The following is an 18303-nucleotide window of genomic DNA, read 5'->3' as shown; positions in this document are numbered from 1 at the left end:
GTTTCCTGCCTGCCCCCTCCCCGCCGAGGGTGAAAAAACAATCTCCACCTCCTCCTCCCCGGAAAGCCGCGGCCGAGTGGCCCGGTCCGCGCGCGCAGCTCGCGCCCAGCGCTCTCCAGCCTCGGCGGCGGCGGCGGCGGCGGCGGGGAGGGGGAGGGTCCGGCGGGGGAGGGGAGGAGGCCTGGCCCCGCGGCCGCCGCCGCCGCCGCCGCCGCCCGCCCGCCCGGACCGCCGGGACCGCTGGGACCGCTGGGACCGCCGGGACCGCCGGGGCCGCCGGGACCGCCCGGACCGCCCGGACCCCCCGGGCCGCGGCGAGGCGACCGGCTCTCGACCGCTCCCGCGCCCCGGATTCGCCTCGGCTCGGCCGCGCGGTGGGTGTCTCGCCCTGGCGCGCCCGCGGCCCCGCTCGGGCCCGGGGGGAGTCGGGGCGGCCGCTTACCTGGCGGCGGGGGCGGCGGCGGGGGCGGCGGCGGCGGCGGCAGCGGCGGCGGCGGCGGGAAGAGGTGGCAGCCGGGGGGGCTGCGGCGGTCCCGGCCCCGGTCGTGGCCCGGCCCGCGCCCGAGGACTCCGTCGTCGTCGTCGTCCTCGTAGTCGTCGTCGGCCGCCTCCACCTCCTCCTCCTCCTCGTCGCCCTCTTCTTCCTCCTCTTCCTCCTCCGACACCACCATCTCCTCCTCCTCCTCCTCCTCGTCCCTCAGAGGGGAAGCCATCCTGTGGCTCTGGCCCCCCCACCACCCCCCCACCCACCGCCCTCCCGCCTCCCCCACCTCTACCACCTCCTCCTCCTCCTCCTCCTCCTCCTCCTCCTCCTCGGCGGCGGCGTCCTCCTCCTCACCGCCTCCCCCAGCCCCCAAAACCCCCGGGCCACCCCCCTGCAAAACCCCCACCCTCTGGGCCGCCGTCTGAGGAGGGGGGCAAGCCACCCCCCAAAATTTTCTTGGAAAAAAATGGACTTTTTCTCCCCCCTTCCTTCCTCCCAAGAGAACAAGAAAGGGGGATTTAAAAAAAAATTATATATATATATATATGTATATATATAAAAGTTTTCGACTTCTCTCAATCCCCCTCTTCGTTGCTTTAAATATATTTAAATTCTGAGGGGGGCGCTCAGAAATATTTCTCAGAACTGAGGCACTAAGATGGCCGCCTTGAAATTATTTTTAAAACAACCCCCCCTCCAGTATCGCCACCCCCTCCAAGAAGAAAGGAAGAGGGGGGAAAATCCCCTTTTAAAACAAAATGGCTGGCTTAATATTTCATTTTTTTACCCCCCTCATCTTCCTCCCTGTTACACCCCCATCTCCAAGCCTCTACCCAGAAACCCACAAATTTCTCCCTTTTTTCATAACTGATTAGTGCACAGATTAATAGAGATATTTTCCTTGTGTACTGAGTGTGTGCGTGCGTGCGCGCGCGCTGGGGGGGGCACGAAGGGTTTCTGCATAAAACAAAAATGGCTGCTGTGACTAACTCCCCCCCTTATAAAAATATTGGGGGGGCATTAATCAGTACTCATGCTCAGTCTGACATCAGCATAAATTGTTAAAGGTTAACTAGTTAGATACTAGTCCAACTAGATTTAATTTCTTTCTTTTCTTTACTAGTCTCTTCCTCCCCACCTCCCTGCTCTTAAAGAAAAGCTTTTTTTTTTCTGAATACTTCTGAAGGGAGTGGTTTGATGTGAAGGTTTTTTTTTTCCCCCTTCAGGCACTGAAAAGGAAAAAAGATGAAATATATGTTTATGTGTAACACTGCTTCAGACCTCATTGAAGTCAAAACTCATTTAATTGTGTACATATTTTTTAAGCGAAAAGCGGCACTGGATTATTCTTTTTCTTCTTTAAGTAATAGAAATCCTAGTGACTTTTGGGAGAGAGATATGAATAGATAGGATGATTGAGTTTTTTTCAGAGGAGTCCATGTTTGATTCGCCCCTTTGCCCGGCCTTTTCACTGATTGAGAATTGTAGGTTTTATCTTCATTTTCCTCTCCTTTCCTTCACTATCCTCTCCCTCAATTATTAAATATAAAATTTACCTGACCTGGGAAATTGATGTAGGGGGTGCATCGAACAGATTTTCAGAATAAAGGTGAAAAAGTCAAAGTGTGAAGATGGTGAAGTTCTTGCCTATTTTCTCTTTTCTCCTGTTTCAGTATATTTCCCTTTCTCTGTGATGTCCAACGCCGGTAAAGTGGAAGAAACTGAGGTACTGTGAAAGAGAAAAGTAGCTGGAACTGAGGAAAAAAAGAGAGGTAGGGGGTTACATTCACATTTTCATCGGACTTTCTGACCTGTGATTTCCAGTGGACCACAGTGTTTATCTGACAAATAGTAATCGGAATCAAATTGAAGGTTAAAAAGTAACTTTCTAATCCAGAGATTTTATCAAAGAAACCATAAAATAAAATCTGCTAGTTCAGCAGTGCTAGGAAAGTAAGGAGGATAAATAGCTCAGCTCCATCCTTCCAACCTTTTTCATTCTTCTCACACTTTTCTTACTCTAATTTTCTTTGCATTTCATTTTGCCCCCTCCCTTGTCTTTGCTACCAACAGTCACTGCAGTGTTTGGAAGCACTTTAAGAAGGTAAGTATTAGTGACATGGAATACTATGCAGTTTTTTGCTTAGTAAATGAAACTATTCTATGTTGACTTTCATCTTGGTTTTTACCTGGTCTTTGGGACTCTCTTGCCTCTGCTCCCCTAAATTCCTGTACTAAGTCTCACTCCCATTTCTCTTCATTTGCTTTTATTCTGTTTTGTTCCCTGCCCCCCTCTGAATCTCTGGATATCCCCTTCTTTTTGTGGAAGGCCTTTTCTACAAGTGTTTTTTCTTGGTTTGTTTTTGCTTTTGTGTTTTTTCCACTGAGACTCTTTTGCATCCCTTGACTCTCAGAATCTGTCACCTCTAAGTGACTTCCCATTTCTTGTCCTTTTTCTCTTTACATCTGTCTTTCGGGTTCTGTCTACATGTGCTTCTTGCTCATAGTCTCTGGTTCATTCTGGCCCTTTGATGTACGTCTGGAAGTAATGTCCTCACGTGTGTGGGGGCAGCTCTCTGTTGTGTGCACCACAGTCTCTCTGCCTCTGTGACCTCTCCCTCTGTGCTTAGTACCTCTGCCTGAGACATATGTGCCATGAGCTGCAGGTGTGGGTGGCTAAAGGTGTCTGTGTGCATTTCATACAAACATTCATCATTCTCTGGAGAGTGCTTTGCCCGTGGATCTGCTAAGTTGCCTGAGTTTTCCTCTTGTCCATCTTTTACCTCTGCCTGCTTGTGTCTCCCGTTCTTTTTATTCCCTGCTGACTCCTTGATTTTTCTTCCCCTATAGTTTCTGCCTACCTTTCTACCTGCTTGCTCCCATTATGGTATCTGCCTGCCTGCCTCCCTGTCTGCTTCTCCCTGACTGGCTGGCAGCCTCTTTTCCTCTCTGGCTATCTGTCTGCTTCTCTGGCTGTTTGCCCACCACTCTCTCAAGCCATCTGTCTCCCCGCCTGCCTATCTCTATCACTTTTTGAGCCTTCGTCTGTCTCTTGGGTTGTCTCTCTTCCAAGCCCTGCCATGGCCCCCTCTTTTGAATCAATCTCGCTCTCTCTTTTCCCTTTTACTTGCTCCTCTTACGTTTGTTAAGTTCATGATTTTTCCTTTCTTCTTTTTGTCTGTCTTACTTTATCCTGTTTGCTGGCTGCTGTCTAATGCTTGAATGTTGAATCTTTTTTTTAAATGGTGATTTTTTTAAAATTATTTATTTATTAATGAGAAGGATAGGAGAGAGAAAGAACCAGACATCACTCTGGCACATGTACTGCCGGGGATTGAACTAGGGACCTCATGCTTGAGAATCCGATGCTTTATCCAATGTGCCACCTCCCGGACCACTTTAATGGTGGTTTTATTTAACCAGAGCACTACTCAGTTCTGACTTCTGGGAGGGGGTGAACTCAGGATTTAAGAGCCTTGGGCATGAAAGTCTTTGGCATAGCCGTTATGTTATCCCACACACACACACCATCTACTTCCCAGATCTGTACTCTGCCGTTTTCTGTACCAATATCCCATCAACAGTAGTGTCTTTACTCCTACTTTTAACTCCCAATGAGTCCATTGCCCCAAAAGTCTTTTTTTTTTTTGGAAATGTTTATTATCAAGAAAGGTTTGGGAATGGGTGACAAGAGAACGAGCATCATTCTGACACCTGTGATGTCAGGGATCAAATAGGAGCTCACGCTTGAGAATCCAATGCTTTACCTTGCACCACTTCCCAGGCAGCTCATTTGTTTGTTTTGCCTCTCTGATTCCTCAGTCTGCCTGCTTTAGTCTTTTTGCCATTTTCCCAGCCTCTCTTTGCCTCCCCCCCAACCCCCCATAGCACTGCTCAGCTCTGGTTTGTGGTGGTGCTGGAAACTGACTTTTGGTGCTTCAGACATGAAAGTGTTTCTGCATAACCATTATGTGATTGATTTCCCAGACCCCAGTCAACTAAAAAAAAAAAAAGAGTTATTCATTGATGACAGAGAGAGAACCAGAACATCACTCTAGTACATGTGCTGTCAGAAATCAAAGTCAGGACCTCATGCTTGTAAGTCCAGTGCATTAACCACTGTGCCACCTCTTGGGCCAGTAAGTAAACTTTTATTTGTTTGATTTTTTTGCCACGAGGGTTATTGATAGAGCTTGGTGCCTGCATGATGACTCCATTATTCCCACCTTTTTTTTTTCTTTCTGACAGAGAGAAACAAGGCGGTGGAGAGAGAGAGAGATAGAGAGATAGAGAGATACCAGCAGCATTGTTCCACCAGTCATGAAGCTTCTCCTCTGCCAATGAGGACTGGGGCTTGAACCTGGATCCTCACAGATTAGTAATGTGTGTGCTCTAGCAAGTGCACCACTGCCTGGCCCTTCAACTTAAAAAAAAAACAAACTTTTATTTATTTACTTTAATGATAGAACTACTAAGAGAAAGACCAGAGCACTGCTCAGCTCTGGCTTATTGTAGTGCTAGGGACTGAACCATGCCAGAGCCTCAGGCATGAAGGTGTTGTTTGTATAACCATTATACTGTCTCCTCAGTTCTCGACTTTTCAGTGGATAATACATACAATGTAGGGCAACATTTTTTTTGTTTTTGGTATAAAAATTATGTTGTGAAGAATAAGCCTCAGGCAGAGGTAAATAGCATGGTTTTGCAAAGAGACTCTCATACCTGAGGCTCCAAAGTTCCAAGTTCAATCCTGAACTGAGGATTGAGTGGTCCGGGAGGTGGCGCAGTGGTAAAGCTTTGGACTCTCAAGCATGAGGTCCCGAGTTTGATCCCAGGCAGCACATGTGCCAGAGTGATGTCTGGCTCTTTGTCTCTCCTCCTATCTTTCTCATAAATAAATAAAATCTTTAAAAAAAATTTTTAAAAAGCCAGAGCTGAGCAGTGCTCTGGTAAAAAAAAAAAAAAAAAAGTAAGCCGCCTCCTGGCTCTCCCCCAGTCACTTTGTTCCTATCCTCAGAAGCAGCCTCTACTTCACATTTCTTGGATATTATTCCAGACGAGTGTGCATGTATATAAGTCTACTTGTTTTTGGTTTGTTTTTTCTATACTCCTGCATACTTCTTTCCCAGTTTTATTGACTGCTTCTCCCTGTCAGGCTGTTAATACGCCTTTCTACTTTGTTGGGCTTACCATCTCTTGTCTTTTTTTTTTATATTATTTATTTATGAGGCTGGGTGGTGATACACCAGGTTGAGCACACACGTTACCATGAGCAGTGAGAGATAGGCAGATAGAAACCAGAGCTCCATTTTGGCATATCCTTTGGCTAGGAATTAAATTCCTATACTCTAGCAGCTGAGCCACCTCCCTTGCCACCCTCTTTTTCATTCTATCTGATGACACTTGTATTTTTGATTGACTAGTTACATACGTTTACCACCAGTGCATAAGGAGTGCTTAAGAAAAGGCTTGCTTTTCTCAAATTTCCTACTCTTTGTAGCAAGTTATCTTGATTAAAGTTATCTTCACTGGTCTTCATCTATGAACTATGTATTAATAAGAGGTGTGTAAACAATGGGTAGTACTGAAAACAACATAAATAGAAGAGCAGTTACTAAGTACAGCTAATAAACTGAGTTTACATGCACATAGAGTAAATGGAGGCATGCTCTGCTTTTCTTCCAATATGAATTCTTTAAGGGCATATGGATCTAATTATTTTAGGTTCAGCAGAACCCGTAGGCTGTTGACCTAGATTTGTTCTAAGAAGTTTGTCGTCCTTCTAGTCTAAAAAACAGTTTACGATAATTCTCCCTCTTTCATTCTTTCTTCTGGCTCCTTTCACATGCCACCTTAAAGATGTTTTAACTCCCGGAGGAAACAAAGACACAGCCACTATCTTCTGTTCAGAAAATGATAACACATTTACACACAATACATTGTTTTTTACTGCTTGTGTTTCTGAATTTAACTGTTTCAACATCTATCTCTATGTCTCTTTCCCCTCTTTCTTCTCTTTTCTTGGCTCTGTCTTTCCTCTTAACTGTCTTGGATTCCATTCTAGACTCTTTCTGATTGGCCAACTTTCTTCTCTTCTGCCTGATTGGTCTGCATCCCTCTATCACCCCATCTGTGTGCTGGATTTTCCCTGTCTGCCTGCAATAATGTATATGATACCACTTTATAAATTATAAAGCACCGTGTAGCATAAAACACTATTGTCACTGTCTTCTTTATTTTCTTTCTTTCTCTGCCTGCCTTCTTTTTTTCACCCCTTTCTGCTTGTTTCTTTGCATCCCTGCTGGGATCTTGCTTGCCTCTCGTCAGTCATTCTCCTTTCTCTGTTTGCCACCGTGTCTGTTTTTCTGCCATCCTTCTCTGTCTTTTCAGGTCTGTGTGTGTCCTGTATTCCCAAGTTCCTCTGTATTTCTTTTACCTGTCAGTTCTCTCTGTTCTTTGGCCTTTTATCTGTGCCTATGTCTAGCTACTTTCTTTGCCTGTCAGTTTGAATTTGGGCAGCACTTTCTGCCTTTTTTCTTTTTGTACTTCAAAAATAGAAGTAAAATATTAAAATACTATATGACTGATTGGTAGAGAAAAACATGTTTTGCTTTTAATGAGGAGACCATTAAGGTGAGAACAAGGAACTTGGGCATGTAGATGTCAAATAAAGACAGAAATGAGATGCCCTATCCCCTCAACCTCAGTGCCCCAAAGAATCAACAAACAGTATTAGGAAAACATTGCAAGGGACTCTCAAGCCAATAATAAGATTATTTACTTACTATACATTTAAATAGGTCACTTTATTGGAGAAAGGCTGATTTACATGTATGTTGTTGTCAAAAGTATATGATTTTCTTTTTTACCAGAGCACTGTTCAGCTATGGTTTATGGTGGTGCAGGGGATTGAACCTGGGACTTTGAAGCCTCAGGCATGAAAGTCTCTCTGCATAGCCATAACCACTATGCTATCTGCCCCCGCCCAAGTATGTGATTTTTTTTTTACAGGTGTATAATTTCACATCTCCCCATCACAGGTGTCAGCATACCTCACCTTCCACCAGCTTGTCCTTTTTCTCTACTGTAGAGCACCATCAGACCCCTCTTGCCCTTGTCCTTTCAAGCCTTTGAATCTGCTGCAATAGCAAGATTACATAAAGAAAAATCAAGAAACGTATCCAAAGCAATAATTTCTAACTTTGATTTTTTTTTTTTTTTTTTTTTCGGCCTCCATGGTTTTTGCTGGGGCTCGATGCCTGCACCACGAATCCACTGCTCCTGGAGGCCATTTTTTCCCTTTTGTTACCCTGGTTGTTTTACCATTGTTGTGGTTATTATTATCGTTGTTACTGATGCCATTGTTGTTGGATAGGACAGAGAGAAATGGAGAGAGGAGGGGAAGACAGGGGGAGAGAAAGACAGACACCTGCAGACCTGCTTCATTGCTTGTGAAGTGACCCCCCTGCATGTGGGGAGCCAGGGGCTCAAACTGGGATCCTTAAGCTGGTCTGTGCACTTCGTTCCATGTGTGCTTAATCCACTGCACTACCGCCCAGCCCCCCTAGCCATATATATATATATGTATATGTATGTATATATGTATATATAGGTACACATATATATGTGTGTTTGTGTGTGTGTATATATACATATTGCATGCTGGGTCCTCACATGTGCATGATCTCACAACTCCTGGGTTGAGTTGGTCATTCTTTTTCTTTCAGATATAAAGAGAAAGGAGGGAGTAAGAGACACTACTGCATTACTCCGCCATCCGTAGAACTACTTGTATTTTTCCCACTCCTAGTCTAGTGTTCTTTCTAATATATGACTTTTGTACTGTAAATTATTTCTTTTTTTTTAAAGGTTTTATTTATTTATTAATGAGAAAGATAGGAAAAGAGAGAGAAAGAACCAGACATCACTCTGGTACATGTGCTGCTGGGGATCAAACTCAGGACCTCATGCTTGAGAGTCCAATGCATTATTCACTGCACCACCTCTCAGACCACACTGTAAATTATTTCTAAGTAAATATAATGGCCTAACACTTTAAGGAGTTTTAATTTAATCTTTATGGTCACACGTTAACATATCACTTATAAAAACTACAGTACTGAAAATGATCAGTTTGGTTTTTGCTGCCATAGTTATTGCTGGGGCTTGGTGCCTACGTGACTCCACTGCTCCTGGCAGGCTTTCCCCCCTCCCCTTCTTCCTTTTGGTAAGGGTGATACACAGAGCTAGATAAAGATGAGAGACAAAGAGACTTATGAAGCCTCCCTCCTGCAGATACTCCTATGTGGTGGCTAAGAACTTGAACATGAGTCCTTGCACATGTAGTTGTGTAAACTCTGCTAGGTAAGCCACCTCCTGGTGCTGACAATGACCAATTTAGTTATATCTACTTTTATTTTACTTTATTTCATTTATTTACCAGAGCACTGCTCAGCTCTGGCTTATAATAGTGCAGGGGATTGAACCTGGGGCCCTTGGAGCCTTAGGTATGAGAGTATCTTTTTTTTTTTTTAATTTATCTGTTTATTCCCTTTTGTTGACCTGTGTTGTTTTGTTGTAATGATTATTATTGTTGTTGATGTCGTCATTGTTGGCTAGAACAGAGGGAAATGGAGAGAGGAGGGGAAGACAGAAGGGGAGAGAAAGATAGACACCTGCAGACCTGCTTCACCACCTGTGAAGCGACTCCCCTGAAGGTGGGAAGCCAGGGGCTCGAACCGGGGTCCTTATGCCAGCCCTTGCACTTTGCACCACCTGTGCTTAACCCACTGCGCTACATCCCGACTCCCGAAAGTATCTTTCCATAACCATATGGTATCTCCCATTCCCTCTACTATTCTTTTAATTTACATATTTTCCAGACTCAGAAACAGAAGTCATAGACATATGAGACAACTTTAAAGTATGGAAGGGGAGGGAGAAATGGATAGATGTTATTCAAGCAAAGAATGGTGGGACAAGACACAAAGTTTTAAAAAGACTCATGGGGATACACCTGGTTAAATGCATATGTTACCATTGGCAATGACCCAGGTCTTGAGCCCCCGTTCCCCACCTGCAGACAGGAAGCTTCACAAACCATGAAGTAAGTACTGTGGGTGTCTCTCTCCCTCTCTATCTCTCCTTCCTTTCTCAATTTCTCTCTGTCCTGTCAAATAGAGAAAATGAAGGAAGAGGAGGGGTGTTAGTGGTAGGGTCGTGGTGGTGCCAGCCATCAGGAGTGGTGGATTTGTTGTGCAGGCCCCAGCAATAATCCTGGTGGCGATTAGAGAAACTTGTAGGTGCATTTATGTATAATACATTTATAGATATACTTTTAATTTTTGTTCTTTCTTTTATTTAATAGGACAGGGAGAAACAGAGAGAAGGAGGAGACAGGGAGAGAGGAGAGACAAATGCAGCACTGCTTCACCACATGTGAAGCTTCCTTCCTACAGGTGAGGACCAGGAACTTGAGCCCAGATCATCAAGCATGGTAACTTGTGTGCTTTAAAGCTTGTGCCACAAAAAAGGAAATCAACCATAAAACTAAAAAATAAATAAAAATAAAGATTAAAAGAATGAGAAAATTGACTTAAAAAAAGATTTTGCCACCACCCAGCCTCTACCTTTTTTTTTTTTTTTAGTAAGAACCACATCCAGATATCTGTCTAGCTCTTCCTTTAGCAGGCATATATTTATTTGCCATGTTTCTCCTTATGTGAGTTAAAATTAAATTTATGGGAGTCGGGCGGTAGCACAACGGGTTAAGCGCACGTGGTGCGAAGCGCAAGGGCCAGCGCGAGGATCCCAGTTGGAGCCCCTGGCTCCCCACCTGCAGCAGGGAGTCACTTCACAATCAGTGAAGCAGGTCTGCAGGTGTCTGTCTTTCCCCCTCTCTTTCTTCCCCTCTCTCCATTTCTCTCTGTCATATCTAACAATGATGACATCGATAACAATAATAATAACTACAACAATTAAAAAAACAAGGGCAACAAAATAATATAAATAAAATAAATAATTTTATAATATTGTATATTTCACCCACTTCCCAGCAACTTTTTATCTAGTTTATTTTCTACACATGTTGGAGATTGGTGCTGTTTTTCTTATATATAGTGTCTTGAGAGTATTTTGTATTCATTTTTTGTTTTATTTACATTTGAATAAGATAGTTTTTCTGGGACAGACTATCCCAGAATGTAAGAATGTCCCAAGGGGGCTGCCCAATGGGGCATAATTTAACCAACAGAACATTTTATTTACAATGTGTGAGGGCCGAGGTTTGAGCCCTGGCACTACAAGGGAAGACCATGAAAGGCACCAGGGGAGTGTCATGGATGGTGGGGCAGTGCTGTGGTGTCCCTACTGTCTACTGTCCCTTCCCTGTCTCTCTTTACCCTTCACCCTTCTCTTAGTGGAAGGAAGGAAGGAAGGCTGGATGGAAGAATTATGCTCCTGAGGCAGCTCAGTGGTATCCTGTATCCAAGAGGCCTTGGATCCATCCCTTCACTCTACTTTTTTTTTTTTTATTAAATATTTATTCCCTTTTGTTGCCCTTGTTTCATTGTTGTAGTCATTATTGTTATTGTTTTCGTTATTGTTGGATAGGATAGAGAGAAATGGAGAGAGGAGGGGAAGAGAAAGATAGACACCTGCAGACCTGCTTCACTGCTTGTGAAGCGACTGCCCTACAGGTGGGGAGCCGGGGGCTCAAATCAGGATCCTTATGCTGGTCCTTGTGCTTTGCGCCACCTGCACTTAACCTGCTGTGCTACCGCCTGACTCCCTGTTTTTTTTTTTTTTTCTTGTTTCTTTTCTTCTTTTCACTGGAGCATTTTTCAACTCTGGCTTAAGGTGGTGCCTGAGATTGAACCTAAAACCCTAGTCTCAGGTATAAAAGTGTTTCGCACGATGATGGCGTCCCTTCTATCCTTGACCTACATTAAAGAAAACTTTTATTTATTTATTTATCTATTTATTACCAAAGCACTACTCTGCTTTGACTTATGGTGATGCCAGGGATGGAAGATGGGATCTCAAAGGCATGAAAGTCTTTTTGTGTAATAATTATGCTGTCTCTACATGCCTCCCCCCAAAAAAACTTACATTTTTTTTCTTTTTTTAATATTTATTTATTCCTTTTTGTTGCCCTTGTTTTATTGTTGTAGTTGTTATTGTTGTCATTGTTGGATAGGACAGAGAGAACTGGAGAGAGGAGAGGAAGACAGAGAGGAGAGAAAGACAGACACCTGCAGACCAGCTTCACGGCTTGTGAAGCGACTCCCCTGCAGGTGGGAAGCCAGGGACTCGAACTGGGATCCTTATGCCGGTCCTTGTGCTTTGTACCACTTTCACTTAACCTGCTGTGCTACAACCTGACTCCCTTAAATTTTTTTTCTATAGTATCTCCTCATTTTCCAACCTTCTGCCCCACCATCCCACTGAAACTGCTTTTATCAAATTACTAAAAAGCTCCTGATTACTAGATTTATGTTCTTAACTTGACCACCCCTGCTCAGAAAGTCTTTGTCTTTTATGATCTCAATCCAATCATTGTTCTTTTATTGCCTTTTAGCTAAAGCCTTTCCCTTGCTCTTCATGGAGTAAAGGGACAACCTTCAGGGAATGAGGAGGAAAAAAAGCTTCCAATCATTTTCTTTGTCTTCTCACAGTTTCTTTTTGACCTGCTTTAATTGACCATGAAAATGAAAACTGAATATAATAGTCTTTTTTCCTTCTTTTTTTGCCTGAGCATTGCTCAGCTCTGGCTAGTGGTGGAATAGTGGGATAGGGAATTGTTCCTCTTGGACCCTTTCAACATCTGGCTCTCTGGACAAGGGTGGTCATTTGAATTTCAGACTAAATTAGGTATCATTGATATGTCAAACTTTTTTTTTTTAATATTCTGTATTCAGAGGCAAGTAATGGAATTATCCACTTCCTCTACTGAAAAAAAAAGTTTGTGGCCTGGAAGGTGGTGCAGTAGATAAAGTTTTGGACTCTCATGCATGAGGTACTGAGTTTGATCCCTGACAACACATATGCCAAAGTGATGCCCTGTTTCTCTCTCACACATCAATAAATCTTAAAGGAAAAAAAAAGTTTGAGTTTTAGGTCAAGTAACACCTGGGATACACTTACGTAGTGTGACCCTGTTCAAGCTACTTATCCCTCAAATCTCAGCTCTCAATTCTATAAAACAGGTTATTAATGCCAACCTCACATGCTAATTTATATAAAACACTGACTATAAGGTTCTCAATAACTGGTATTCTATTTTTCTTTAATATTTTAAATTTTATTTATTTTTACCAAAACATTACTATTCATCTGTGGTTTATGGTGGTGGGGAGGACTGAACTTGGGGCTTTGGAGTTTCAGGCATGACAGTACTTTTAGTATTTTAGAAACCAGAGCACTGCTCAGTTCTGGCTTGTACTAGGGATTGAACTTCAGACATTAGAGCTTTAAGCATGTAAGTCTTTTGCATAATCATTGTAACAAGTGCACTCAATCAGGTGCACCACCACCCAGCCCACTAAGTCTTTTGCATAATCATTATGCTATCTCCCCAACTATTCTTTTTGACCAAATATTTCTCCAGGCTATTTGATGAAGCTATTTCTTACTTCAGAGAGAATTCACTTAAGGTGACTGAAAGGTGAGAAGATTCACAACCTTAATTATGAGCAGAATCTTAAAGTAAAGGATCAAAGGGCTGATTTTAGTGACTTTTGCTTGTCATACTTGTTCCCATTGTCTTGCTTTACATAAATAAGCTTAATTCTAGCATGACAAACTACATTTAACGGAACTCAGTTCCCCTAATGGAGGTACAAACACTGTTGTTAGGTCAGGAACCAACTATCAGTCTCAGATAAAGTTTACTAATTTTCTAATCATGGAGGATTGGGCAGTAGTGCAGTGGGTTAAGCGCACGTGGACCTGCGTAAGGATCCCGGTTCGAGCCTCCAGCTCCCCACCTGCAGGGGAGTCGCTTCACAAGTGGTGAAGCAGGTCTGCAGGTGTCTGTCTTTCTCTCCTCCTCTCTGCCTTCCCTTCCTCCATTTCTCTCTGTCCTATCCAACGACGACATCATCAACAACAATAACTACAACAATAAGAAAAAACGAGGGCAACAAAAGGGAAAAAAAATTCGAACCATGACAGACATTAACCTGGGTGCTGAATGATGCCAGATTTCAGAAGATCTCAAGGGAAGCATTCACTACTAAGTAGTGGCTAGCACAAGAAAAGGCTAAGAAAACCAAGGTGTTGAGTACTTATTCCAAGAACCTTTTGTACTTCTGGGCATTTTCCCATACCTTATCTCATTTAATCTTTTCAGCAACACCATAAGGTAGCTTTGTTTAAAGTGGCTATGTCCTAATTTATCCCTGGTGTCCTTAAGTATGTACTATAAACCATTAACTCCTCCCCAATTAAAAAGAAAAGATAAAATCCTTAACCCTTAAGCATACATGTTATAATGTGCAAGGACCTGTGTTCAAGCCTCTGTTCCCTACTTACAGAGAGGAAGCTTCACAAGTGGTGAGGCAGTGCTACAGGTGTCTCTCTTTCTCCCTCTTCTCTATAGATTTTTATCTCTATTCAGTGAATAAATGAAATATATAAAATAATAAAAATAAAATGGTGACTTTTTTATGATTTTTGCACAGCAGTAGTTCTGCCTAGTGGAACCCAGGGCCACAACTGAGTAGTATTCTAGTTCAATATTTGATGAATTTTAAGAGACAGGAAGGTAGTTCAGTGGACAGAGTATAGGACTTGCATGCATGAAGCGGCAGGCTTGATACATGGTATAGCATATGCCACAGTCAGAGTTTTCACCTTCCCTTTCTCATAAACTTTTTAAAAGGAGTGAACTCTATAGTGTATGAATTACATCTTTCTTTAAAGATTTTTATTTATTATGAGAGAGAGAGAGAATATGAATCAGAGCATCACTCTGGCACAGTCTGATACCAGAGACTGAACTTGGGACCTCAGGCTTGAGAATCCAGTGCTTTATCTACCATGCCACTTCCTGGGCCACTATAAATTACATCTTAATTAAAAATATAATGGGACAGGCAGTAATGCACCTGTAGAGTGAACATGTTACAGCGCACAGGGTCTTGGCTCAAGCTTCCAGTTTCCGCCTGCAGGAACAAAGCTTCATGAGTGATGAAGCCGTGCTGCAGGTGTCTCTGTCTCCCATTCTCTCTCAAGTCTCTGTCCCTATCAAAAGAAAATAAGTGGCTACCAAGAGTAGAGCATTAGTTATGCAGGCACCAAACCCCAGCAATAGCCCTGGTGGCAATAAAATTAAAAGAGAGAAAAAGAAAGGAACAAAATAAAAGAAGAAACATAACTGTTTCTCCAACAAAATGATTTTTAAAAAACATTGCATGTTAACAGATCAGACCTCTGTTGAAACTGAGTTGCAGTGTTTAAAATAATATGTAATATGAAAGTTGACTACTGTGAGGTCCAGCTGTTGCTGTTGTTATTGAAAATATGTTCAATGTGTTTATGATGTATATTTCTACAGTGTAAAAACAAACTTAAACTACTGGAATAAAATATTTCAGCTATGGGCTGTGGATATAGCATAATGGTTATGCAAGAAACTTCCTTCCATTCTTGAAGCTCAGAGGTTCCTGGTTCAATCCCCAGCACTACTATAAGTCAGAACTGAACAGTATTCTGGGGTTTCTTTTTTTTAATTAATTAATTAATTAATTAATTAATTAATTAATTATTACTTTTAAATTATGTTTATTTACTTATTGGAAAGAGACAGCCAGAAATCGAGAAGAAGGGGGTGATATGGAGAAGGAGAGAGACAGAGAGACACCTTCAGCCCTGCTTCACCACTCGAGAAGCTTTATTTATTATTGGATAGAGACAGAGAAATTGAGAGAGGAGGGGAAGATAGAGAAGGAGAGAGACAGAGAGACACCTGCAGCCCTGCTTCACCACTCGAGAAGCTTTATTTATTTATTTATTATTGGATAGAGACAGAGAAATTGAGAGAGGAGGGGAAGATAGAGGAGAGAGACAGAGAGACACCTGCAGCCCTACTTCACCACTTGTGAAGCTTTCCTTCTGCAGGTGGGAACTGGGGGCTTGAACTCGCGTCCTTGTGCACTGTAATGTGTGCACTTAATCAGGTGCGCCACCACCTGGCCCTATTACAGGGTTTCTTTCTGTCTCCATGTACATATATACGGTGCAGTAGTTCTCCCAAGGTGTCAATGATACTGGCTGCTATCTATGTAAATATACTTCTCCTCATTTTTCCAATGGTCTTGCCTTCACTTGCTTTCTAGTTCACCCCTACACCTGTTACTACTTCCAAGTGTCTTTTCCTTTTTCCCTCTTCTCTCTCAGCTAAGTGAAAGCTTACCTGGCTTCCTCTGGTGTCTTCCAGATTTGCTTCCTTTTCGATGATGGCATAAAAACAAGATTCCTGGGGCCGGGTGGTGGTGCACCTGGTTGAGCGCACATGTTACAGTGTGCAAGGACCCAGGTTCGAGTCCCTGGTCCCCACCTGCAGGGGGAAAGCTTCATGAGTGGTGAAGCAGGGCTGCAGGTGTCTGTCTGTCTTCCTCTCTATCCAACCCTTCCCTCTCGATTTCTGGCTGTTGCTATCCAATAAATAAAGATAATAATAATTAAAAAACCAAGATTCCTGGTGACAAATGCTTCTGGTGGAATGGGGATACAGAGCCCTGTGGTTTACATCCCCTATCGTTTACCCATGTGAGAGTATGGACCAGAATTCTTTATGGGATGCAGAAGGTGGGAGTTCTAGCTTCTGTAATTGCTTCTCTGCTGGACATGGGCATTGACAGGTTGATCCATAACCCTAGCCTGTTTCTATCTTTTTCCTAGTGAACTAGGGCTCTGGAGAGGTGAGGTTCCAGGAAGCATTGGTGAGGTCATCTGCCCATCCAAAATGATGTGTGTGTGTGTATGTGTGGTGTGTGTATGTGGTGTGTGTGTGTGTGTTTGTGTGTGTGTATGAGAGAACTAGAGCATCACTCTGGCAAACTCAATGCCAGGTATTGATCTCAGGACCTAATAGTTGTAAGCCAAGCCCAGTGCCTTGTCTACTTGTGTCACCTTCCAGATCAGCACAATAATCCCTTTAAATTTTTTAAAAATAAATACTTAATGAGTGAAACCAGTGTACCATTCTTTCATGACTAGTGCTGGGGATTAAACCCAGGGTCTGTCTCACTCATGTTAAGTCCTTTGCTCTACCCACTGAACCATCTCCTCACCCACCACAATAGTATCTTATATCCAACATGCTGTTATTACAAAGTACAACTTTGACACTTTTCCCACTCAGTTGTGATTCAGGTTTCTCCTAGTTTTCTGGATTATTTGATCCTGGAGTCTGACTACTATAACCTAGGGAAGCCTAAACTGCCGAGTGCAGAGATCCACATGAGGAGAATCAGAAGCAAACATTAACTTGCCAGGCATGTGAGCAAACATTTTCAAAATGGATGCTTCAACTCCTAACAGTCTACCCAGTTGATACCTTCTGGGGTTATCTGTGTCTATGAGCTGTCCTCACTGAACTCTGCCCAAATTACAGTTTCATCAGCTAAATAAATAATGGTGATTGGTTTAAGTCACTTAAGTCTTGAGATGGTTTGTTATGAGTACGATGAACTGCAATAGTTCCAGTTGTAACTGGAATAGCATCCTTTGTCATGCAGAGAGGTAGTACAATTCAGTGGTTAAATGGGTAGTTTATAACTGGACTGTTTTAGTTGAAAGACTACCTCAGTGTGTGTGTGTGTGTGTGTGTGTGTTTGTGTGTGTGTGTGTGTGTGTGTATGTGTGTGTGTGTGTGTACACTCTAGAACTGATCAGGTCTGGCTTATGGTGGTGCTAGAAATTGAACCTGGGACTTTGGAACCTCTGGCATTAAAATCTTTCTGCAAAGCCATTATGCAATCTACCCAGCCATATTTACACACTGCTTGACCTTTTGAAAATTATTTAAGCTTTGTGCTTCAGTTTCCTTTTTATCCCCAGTATAAGTAAAATAGAACAGAAGTTTGTGATGAGGGTAAGTGATTAATGCAGATCTGTAGGTCATAGAGTCCATCTTGGTGACTCCTTCAGGCAAACCTCTGGCCAGTTGACTCTCATGCTCATGTAAGTCTGTTTCTTAGTCTTTCAAGATTCATTAAAGGGCAGGGGGGCACTTGAGTATCATTACTCTGTGATGGAACTCCGGATGTTATGCTTGAAGTCGGGCATGCTACCTATAGCACTACCCTCCAGGTCACTTGCTGTGCTTTTACTGTCTTTGTGTATGTGTATATTTATCTATGCACGCATACATACACTAAAATCATCCTGTCTACTTGCTTATTGTTTATTGCACAGCATCGAAGTTCCAGTAAAACAGGAACCTGGCCTGATTCACTGCTCTTTCCCCAGTACCTAAAACAGTGCCTGGCACAAAAGTGCTTAATAATTTTCTTTGTTAATGAATGGATTTATAGCACTTTCACACTATTCTGGAAGATGTTGCCACTTCCTACTCAGTATTCATTCTCTCTCTTTAGTAGAATGTATTGAAAGATACACACAGCGGGCAGGGGTAGATAGCATAATGGTTATGCAAAGAGACTCTCATGCCTGAGGCTCCAAAGTCCCAGGTTCAATCCCCTGTACCAGCATCAGCTAGAGATAAGTAGTGCTCTGGTTAAAAAAATAATAACATTCTTGCCAACATGTGCAATTTCCTTGTCTTTTTGATAATGACAGGTGTGAAGTGATGT

The 18303-nt window shown here is 42.8% G+C and overlaps 3 protein-coding genes across 23 annotated transcripts in view; 2 read left to right on the top strand and 1 right to left on the bottom strand.

Moving 5' to 3' along the window:
* The window catches only part of CHD3 (chromodomain helicase DNA binding protein 3), a 35641-nt gene extending 34913 nt beyond the window's left edge, over positions 1-728 (bottom strand). For 16 of the 17 annotated variants that reach the window (XM_060204331.1, XM_060204340.1, XM_060204345.1 and 13 more), the window contains exon 1: positions 443-728. In XM_060204331.1, the coding sequence (XP_060060314.1) occupies positions 443-713 (271 nt within the window). In that variant the 5' untranslated portion in view covers positions 714-728. The remainder of the gene's footprint in view (positions 1-442) is intronic. The other variant, XM_060204334.1, reaches the window with a different exon arrangement.
* The window catches only part of RNF227 (ring finger protein 227), a 53822-nt gene extending 37649 nt beyond the window's left edge, over positions 1-16173 (top strand). Inside the window, exons 4-8 of one of the 5 annotated variants that reach the window (XR_009553203.1) lie at positions 2158-2256; positions 7357-7473; positions 8212-8848; positions 9852-9942; positions 15924-16173. The gene's annotated coding sequence lies outside the window, so the exon portion shown is untranslated. The remainder of the gene's footprint in view (positions 1-2157; positions 2257-7356; positions 7474-8211; positions 8849-9851; positions 9943-15923) is intronic. The other 4 variants (XR_009553205.1, XR_009553206.1, XR_009553204.1 and 1 more) reach the window with 4 other exon arrangements.
* NAA38 (N-alpha-acetyltransferase 38, NatC auxiliary subunit) overlaps positions 9856-18303 on the top strand; it is a 22178-nt gene continuing 13730 nt past the window's right edge. Inside the window, exon 1 of the mRNA XM_060204351.1 lies at positions 9856-9942. Coding sequence (XP_060060334.1) covers positions 9901-9942 — 42 coding nt within the window. The 5' untranslated portion in view covers positions 9856-9900. The remainder of the gene's footprint in view (positions 9943-18303) is intronic.

The sequence above is a fragment of the Erinaceus europaeus genome, chromosome 12 (genome assembly GCF_950295315.1).
Source record: "Erinaceus europaeus chromosome 12, mEriEur2.1, whole genome shotgun sequence".
Classification (NCBI taxonomy): domain Eukaryota; kingdom Metazoa; phylum Chordata; class Mammalia; order Eulipotyphla; family Erinaceidae; genus Erinaceus; species Erinaceus europaeus.
The sequence above is the reverse complement of the archived record's forward strand: the minus strand, read 5'-3'. Positions and strand labels throughout refer to the sequence as shown.